Source organism: Oculina patagonica, chromosome 1 (assembly GCF_052425735.1).
Source record: "Oculina patagonica isolate OP01 chromosome 1, crgOcupat, whole genome shotgun sequence".
NCBI lineage: Eukaryota > Metazoa > Cnidaria > Anthozoa > Scleractinia > Oculinidae > Oculina > Oculina patagonica.
The window spans coordinates 3,234,103-3,242,871 of NC_135758.1; the positions used below are offsets into that span (position 1 = coordinate 3,234,103).

The 8,769-nt window shown below is 37.8% G+C and overlaps 1 protein-coding gene across 3 annotated transcripts; it reads right to left on the reverse strand.

The window, feature by feature from the left end:
• Positions 1 to 2,692: 2,692 nt before the first annotated feature.
• On the reverse strand, positions 2,693 to 8,059 carry LOC144652495 (uncharacterized). Of its 3 annotated transcripts, none has more exons than XM_078512512.1 (5): positions 7,981 to 8,059; positions 7,051 to 7,137; positions 4,389 to 4,681; positions 3,626 to 3,784; positions 2,693 to 3,381 (listed from the first exon to the last, which is right to left on the reverse strand). In XM_078512512.1, exons 3-5 carry the CDS (start codon positions 4,590 to 4,592, stop codon positions 3,112 to 3,114), a joined length of 633 nt encoding a protein of 210 aa, XP_078368638.1. In that variant the 5' UTR covers positions 4,593 to 4,681; positions 7,051 to 7,137; positions 7,981 to 8,059; the 3' UTR covers positions 2,693 to 3,111. The 3 variants fall into 3 exon arrangements, with proteins under 3 accessions (XP_078368638.1, XP_078368654.1, XP_078368646.1); XM_078512528.1 differs by lacking the exon at positions 7,981 to 8,059 and adding an exon at positions 7,846 to 7,933; XM_078512520.1 differs by lacking the exon at positions 7,981 to 8,059 and having other exon boundaries at positions 7,051 to 7,479.
• Between the last annotated feature and the right edge of the window lie 710 nt (positions 8,060 to 8,769).

An 8,769-nucleotide genomic window follows, 5' to 3' on the forward strand; every position in this document is an offset into this window, starting at 1 on the left:
ACTTCAGGCTTCTGCCTCCCAGACGAGTAACGGGATATTGTTTCTCCCATTCCTGACTCGCCAAGATTGGCAAAATTTATTTTCGACTGGATACCAAAAGAAATATCCAACCTGATAACTATCCCGTGAACCTCAACGGTGTTGAAATATCTGCTACAATTTTTTTTCTTTTCTTTTTTTGAGGCAGTATATTTCACTCCAAAGGCAGTTGGCAATATTTATTAATTTACCTGAAAATACCAGTCGATATCTAGTCTTTAGACAAAAGAATTCTACCAAATACAGTGGAACCCCGATATAACGATATGCCAAGGGGGCAGTAAAATTATATCGTTATATCGAGGAATCGTTATATCGAGGTTCCGTCCCATACATTTTACTATTGCCGGGACATAACATATTCTTCGTTATATCGGGAATATCGTTATATCGAAGATCGTTATATCGGGGTTCCACTGTACCCTGTCTTTTTAAACTACCGTTATTTTTTTTACCATGCGCTTATTTTGTGGCCACACCACGACTGCACTTTGTACATTAGCGTTTAACTATATCTGAACAATAAAGTATTTCTTTCAATTATTAGTGCCGAAATCACGTGAAAGAAATTATCGCTGTCACTAAGCTTCGTCAGCTTCTCACTCAGTAGTTTATCAACTTCCCCTTGTTTTTTTTGTGTGCGTGAGCGCGTGTGTGTGTGTGTTTTTGTTGTTGTTGTTGTTTTTAAGATTTAAGAACAATTCAACAACTTTGTGTGGCTGAACATTTCTCACTCAGTAGTCCATTTTTTGACAGTTTTTAGGTAACTCAGAGAAAGCAGACATAAATCATATTTTTATTTTAGAGTAAGCTATGTATTTTGATGTGCGCTGTCTGATTTATGATTTGAAATATCTCTATAACCGCTAATGTTTCATTGTTTCTTCACATTTTTATGCCAGTCCCCACCCAGAAAAAAAGGCCTTAAAAAGAAGTAATTCCTCGGGTGCTTGTAGGGCGCTTACTCTACCTCATGTTTCTGTGATTCTTGTTGTTGTTGTTGTTGTTGTTGTTGTTGTTGTTGTTGTTTACAGAAATTTCCATTTTAAAGGAAAAATACTGCCCATTCCAGAAAAGGATCTATTAGAAAAATGAACGATTTTTATTTTGGGAATTTCAACGACTATTCTGCCAACCTCGCGAATATCACCCGATACTTAGAAAAATAGGCCGAAGGCCTAGTGGCCTAAAAAAAAGCTTCTATTCCACAAGATCGCGCAGGATATACGAAATTGCATCGCAGTAAGGCTCTGTATGACACCCGCTGCTGTTAAAATGTGCAAAGTTCTTAACACCAATATTAGCTCGAGAACGAAGTTCGAGTGTCATGGGCTGAATGATAGAACCGGATGTTTAAGTGTCGCGTTTTAAGTAGGGGTAGGAAATACGGGTTTAAAATAGTAAAATAATATTGGCTGTGATGTCTCTTTTGAAATCAATACCAATCAGGAATACTTGCTACAGAGAAAATGAACAGTGAATATCAGACAATCATTTTGAGGCAATTTTCTTTTCTCCAACACGTATATCATATCCATACTTTGTTTCGAAAGCCTTTGGTTTTCAAAATAACCAAGAATCTTTGAGTCACAAATCATATATGCATATTTCATTTCCTACCTTGACAAAAGTGAGGCAAATTCATAATATAGACTAAACGACTATTCGTGTCTCTATCAAGAGAACAAAAATAAAATCTTTGACTACAAATGCCCTTATTAGTCAAATGTTTGGCAAATTAAATTTGTACAATCTAACGCTGGCAGGATTTTCCAGCTTGGTCACTTGATAAATAATGTATTTTACAACGTTTTATCACTTTGTTAGCTCTTATTCGGTTACGTATGTCATAATCTTATTTATAAATGCTTTCAACCCAAAGGCAAGACAAAGCTTTAGTAAATGTAATGAAAAAGTTTAACTGTATTGCATATAAATAAAGACGAAATATATACATTAGCCATTTGCGACATAAGTCATATTGAGACTTTGTCAGTATGCTGGGATAAAAGGGAATTCTTGCTTTCCCTTAACTATTTGACCCTGGCTTTAAAATGCATGCAATCGTTGTTGCGTGTTTCAAATAGAGGAAGCCAAAACTTAGGACAACGGAATGTTCAATCGTTTCCTCGACCAACTCTATAACAACAGACTACAAATGCTGAGTACTTGACTTACCCAATGACCTGAGCATTGAAATAATGGAAATACCTTCTCTGGGTTCCACCGGCTTGCCTCCCCTCCTTTTTTTATTCAGAAAGCTGCCAATCGAAAAATCTAATATTCACCCAGTTATATCTTTAACGGACGTTAGTTGCTATTAGAATTTCAAGAAAGATCAAAATAAACCAAATATGCTAATTGCCCATACTAAAAAAAGCCCCCTTATCTGGTCTGTGCGAGGGCGGTTTGATTTAGAAGCAAAACTAAAATAAGCTGTTTAACATATCAGATTGCGAAACAAACAAACAAACGGAAACGACGCCAAATAGAGTGATTTTACTAAACCCGTGAATTAGTTATTACACTTTTAGATACTATTACACACTAGTTCTATTGTTTTCGTTTGTTTAGTTTTGACTATTACACACTAATTGTGAAATATTGTTTCACGGGTTAAATGAAATCACTCTAAAGCTTATGGATGCTTACATTTCGTTTCCTTCTTTTAATCAATTTTGCCTTTTTTATACAAGAAACGAATCAGCCGATATATCACTTTCTAGCATTGATCCGGAATGCTCTAAATCCGGAAGCTACTGTAAATACTATGTATCCGAATGCCACACACGAATGCAAGCATTACGAAGAGTAACTACGAAATGCTGTCTTCCTAGAGTAACTAATTAATACATATTCCTGAGGTTGCATGGCGCAAGATCAGACAAAGTGCTTAGAAACTGGGAAAACATTATTTCTTCGGAATCACTGGGTGGAAACGATCAAACGATCGAATTTCTTTTGTATTGTAAACAGCATACAAGTTCGATATCGATGACCATGAATGAAAACATTTGTGAATCCGGAAATCTTTTGGTTCCTAAAGTACGTAAGTTAAAGATGTATATATTTTTATAATGGTTCTTTCTGGTCTTCAGCTCCCTCTGATTCCGTTGTCTCTTTCATTTCTTCCATCGGTATATCCATTTTATTGCTATCTCCAGCCGGCGGAATTTGTGTCAGGATCCACGTAATGGCACGAGAATAGAGAAAGCATTCGGTCAAAAGCTGAGGCGGAACGAAGACATGGCCAATAACGAATCCTTTGTTATCTGTCAGTGGTTGAATGACTTTCAGCCTCACGCCTGCAATGGCAGTGTGCCCATCCCAGACAGAGAGAGCCTATATTTATAAAACAAAAATGCACTTTTTACTGAAATGTTTGTTTATACTATAAATGTAGCTACTACATAAGCTGGTTCCTATTCCTAACTCGCAAAAACAGTAAAGTCATCCAAACATACATCGCAATTCGAAGTGTGTGTAAGAGATCTATTTGAGCACAGTTTCAAGCAAGATTATGGTAGAGCATAACATGTATATCTGGACATCAAAAATTCAAAGCGACAACAACAATTTAGTCTACCTTGTTAACATCCAAAACCAATTGCTTCGCTGGAAGGATGAGCTGCCCTGAGAGTTTAAGGGCTATGTTGGGAAGGAACATGCATGCGTTGTACATTTTCTTGCCGTCTTCCAAAGATCTTTCATACCAATATGTCATGTCTTCTTGGAAACTATTAACCTGTGAAATAAAAAGGGCAGTCGATTACTCAGTGAGAATTTGCGGATTGCAACCTTACAATGAGGTTTAAAATTTTGAGAGTTGGGATGGTAAACGACATCATGGACTATCAGGCAAATAAGAGTGTTGAGGAGTCTATTAGTATCTCATTCTGAGGGTATTTTTCTATGCTATTCATTGCGACTTTAACTATTTTAGACAAAGTAGATGCAATCCTAAGTCGATAACAATCAATCTAGCAGTATTTCCCTTTGATACCATGTTATCCCAAGGAAATTGAAAAATAATAGCACATTCGTACCTTTGGGTGGCAAAGGATTTAACATTGAAATACACTAAACCACGACTGACATGTATCCCACTATATGTGGTGTTTTAAACGTCAGGTTCCCTTATTTATATATTATTTAAAGCCTTTAGCAAATTAATGTATTTGCACAATTGCGACAAGTTATAATGACTAAGACAAACAAAATGGTGATTGATACTGTTTATGGCAATGTTATTTGTAAAATATTTGTGGCAAGATATTCTCGACAATCTTTGTTAAACTGAAGTGGTTAACAAAGTTGTTCCATTCATAAATATTAAAACTCTAACTTACCGCATCAACACTATACTTGACCGAACTGTAGGTCATCAGCTTCCTCTTTCCTCGACGCATGACCAATCTTTTTAGGTTCTGGGCTCTTACTAACACTCCTTTTGCGTGGTCTTTATCTGCCTTTTCAAGTTCTTTTATATCCTCTTCACAGGTACCATCAGTTGGCAGGGAAAACTCGGCAATAAATTCACTCATTGACAACATGTCCGCTGTTACAGCAAGTCCGAACTTTACAGCAAAATGGTTTTGTACTTCATTGTAGAAATTTGAGGCAGTATCAGTGACAGTCGATTTTATCTAGGATAACAATTACATACGGGTAAAACTTTAATGATAAAAAAGCTACTCGTGAAAACCATAGAGTGAAAAGTGTAAACTCCGACAAAGAAACTTGAATCTCCAGATTTTCCTACATCATAAGTATCATTAATTGAGTGTCAAACATCACGGATGGTCACATGATCTACAAAACGGTTTAGGCCCAAAGGTGCACGAAAGAACGTCTTTTAAGTGCATGTTTAAAACTAACTTATGTGGCAGACGCGAAAAAGGGAGAACAATCTTTTCAGCAAAGACAAAGTTGTAGAAATATAGTTTGTTTAATTAAAATGTTTTTTCTGGTGATTTCAGAACACCATAGCCTAGCACAGGTGACAAAACCTTTACCAGCTGACAAAAACGTTTACCACCCCACAACAATAAAAACAATCGACCGCAGCTAACACGGCTGCCGCAATCGTCACCAACGCAGAGCTGCTACCCTATCACACTAACGCAGCCACCTTAACTACAACCATTCCACAACCACCACAGCCATTACAACTACCAAAGCTGCCCCTACTATAATTATAACAACAACACGTGAAGCAAGCACAACTATCGTAGCAACTTCAAGCAAACCACGAAAGAAAACTCTCACAATCGTCGCAACTTCTACAACTAGAGCAGCTAGCACTAGGACCACTAGAAATGATACAGATGGCACTGAAATGGTACCTGTACCACGGCCTAAAACCATCAGAAATGCCACTTGTTCCACGAACTGCAGCAAAAAAAAGCAAATGCAACAAATTCTTCTCTAACTGCCACGAGATCAAGAACAACAATATTAATTCTAATTGTAATAAAAAAAACATGCAGCTGCCACAACCAGCATAACCGCCAAAATTGTTACACACATGCACCACACAACTTAAATAGAATCATCAATGGGAACACAACTCTCCATGCTACCACATCCACCAAAACAACCACAACAACAGCAAGAACCACTACTACCACTTGTACCACTACTGCCACAACCACTACAGGACAACTAACAAAACCATCCAAAAATAAAAAACATCCAAACCAAGCACTACCACTACAACCAATCAGGGCCGAAACAAGACATTTGCAATAGACGAGGCAATCTTGCTAGGGGTTCTGGGGGCATGCCCTCCAGAAAATGTTGAATCCAGAAGCTCTGAAAGTCTTTCAGAGATATTTTTATAAGGTATTTCTTGAGAAAAATCAATCTTGTTCAACTGGGGTTTATTTTCCCAAAAAAGCATATTATGTTTTCAATTTTTGGTAAAAGTCTAGACGAGGCAAGTGCTCGTCTTGTCTCCTGCTAGTTACGGCCCTGCCAACACAAATACCATAACTACCGCGGCCACACAAACTGCCACTGCCTTCGGAAAACTGCAAGAAAAATCATACCTACTACACTTAATTCAAATGCCACAACCGATACACTTTTCAAAACAGAAACAAATATCACAACACCTGCCACCACAGCCCTCATAACTACCACAGCCGTGACAGCGACCGCAACTACTACCGTCAACAGCACTATAACTGCAAACCACCAAAACGACCACAACCACCATTAAAGTCACAACCGCTGAAACTACCGTAGAAATCAGCCGAATCTACCACAGCCACAACAGGCACCGCAAAAATCACAATCACAACAGACTAAGTATGTCAACTACAGCAATTATCACACTAGTCACTGAAACTGTTACAACCACCATTCTAACAAAACTACCACAACTACTTAATCTACATGCAAGCAAGCACCACAACAGCAACCATCACAACCACCCTAGCGTAAAAGACCTTCCTCTATTACCACCGAAACTGCCACTACAGCCCCAACTAGAAGGACTAGCCAATTACGAAACTACAACTTTTACAACCAACACATGGAACACAGTATAGGCTATTACTTCTTAAAGACAAAAGTTAGCAGCCAAACATTGCTCAATGTTGAAATTTTGGAAAAACTGCAACGAGTAATTCCTCAAATTTCCAATTATAGAAGTCGAACTCACTTTTCACAAAGACAAGCAACCTGTATACAAGTTCAGAGTTTTTGCTCTATCACTGCAATAGTGGTTTAAATTCACAGCAACTATTGCATGCACACAAAATATGAATGGGAAAATACGAAATTTCTGACTCCTTTATTCCCAAAAGTTGACCGTGACAGCCTAGGTTCTCTTTACAATATCGGATATCAAGCTTGTAAACCAGGTTACCAGCAAAGCGAATATTATCGAACATGCTGCCTTGATGAATCATTAAATTCCCATTACAAACAGTCACAGGATAACCATGGCAGTTGGAAGGGAAGAATGAAACATTTGTGCTTGGAACACACTGATGCTCAGAAATCTTATCTCATTGGGAGTCTTTGTGATAATGGGACACTTCTCTTCGACCTTTGCCAATGTTTCTGATGCCACACGATCAATGGTTGCAGCTGCAATCAACAAAATAACACATAAGCCTCAAGGTAGGGCAGCTCAAAGATAGGATCGCTGTCGTTTTAGCAAAACCAGCTCAGTTGTGTTTTATCGCAGTCGGGCACGAATGACGCTGATTCAGAGAGATCTCAATGCAGATCGAGACTTTGAATGGAACTGATTTGAGACAAGTATTAATGAATAAATGAAAGAACTGTCGAGCTAAAGTCACGCCACAGTCAGCTTCGCATCAATATAAGCCAACGCTTGAACTAAGCCTGATCAAATGAGATTCTTATTTTCAGTTAACTAAAGTCAAGCTAAGGCTTGATTTGTTTAGATTCATCAGAATTAACCATTTGGTAATTATCCGAGGAAGCGATTAGGTTAAGAAATAAGCAATTGTTTTTCTAGAGAATTTTCTATTAGACAATTTTGCTGCCATTTCGCCTACATCAAGGTGGTTACTTTTAACAACTTGTAATGTGTTTCTCGCCCAAATGAATGATTGCACAGTTATCTTTTGTCGGCATACCTATTAACTATAACTTATAAACAACGCATTTACCACCTACATAAATATGCAATGCCACTAACGAATTTGGGTCATTAGTGTTTACACAATCTTCTGCTATCGTTCCACATACAGTTTTAGCTAATTGTCAATTTCTTCATTTGACTTCCAGGTTTAGAAAATACTGAACCACGATAGCTTATTTCATTACCTAGGCAATTTTGTCATGAAAGTAAAAACGTCTATCTTCAACATCTCCGACGGTTACTTCGCCTTTTACCTCATGTTTGTGAACGAAGCAATCGTTATGCAATATACTGGAAAATTCGATGGTCATCCAACTTACCATCGATCTAACTTCGTCAACAACCTAGCCACAGTATTCCGAACTATCTAGACTACAATAAGCGCCTCTTTTTTCTTAGTCCGTCAAGCGCGAAGCGAAAACAAGGGCGAGTTTAAAATAGCCGTACGCGGGGCGATGCACCACAGTCTCCACGGCCATTTTCCCACCCGCCCCCTTTTTCGCTTCACAGTCGAGAGATGAACTAAGAAAAAGGAAAAATTAAAGTAGGAATTCTAGTGGTCTAAACTAAAGTCATCGTGATCTACATCTTCACACGCTTGGGCTATTTTTGACTTTATTTTTTTGTTCTATATTGAAAACATGAATTCCAAGATAATCACTTTTTCCTGTCACTTTTGACTTGCTTTTTGACACGCACGTGTACTGATTATGTAACAAACCAAAACGTGGTCTAGCACATGTTCATGCTGCAGGTCCGTGTAGGCTTTTATAGATTGTGCTAGCATAATTTTTGGCATAATTGGAGCTAAAAAGCATAATTTGTGAAACGAGCACTGCCACGGCATAATTAGCAATTTCAGTAGCACTTTTTGGAGCATAAATTCATAAAATGTAGTAAATATGGTGTACTTTCTACAGAAATAAATGAAATTTAGGTAGTTTGTTCTTGCAATGCGTGTTTTAGCTATACAATTGTGATTGTTAAGTCGTTGGAGGCATTTTACAAACGGTTTAGAGATGCGAGCAGCTAATTTGGACAGCTGACGGCCGTGATAAACTGCCATAAACACAAATAAATTTACAACAACAGTTTATTTAAAAAAACAT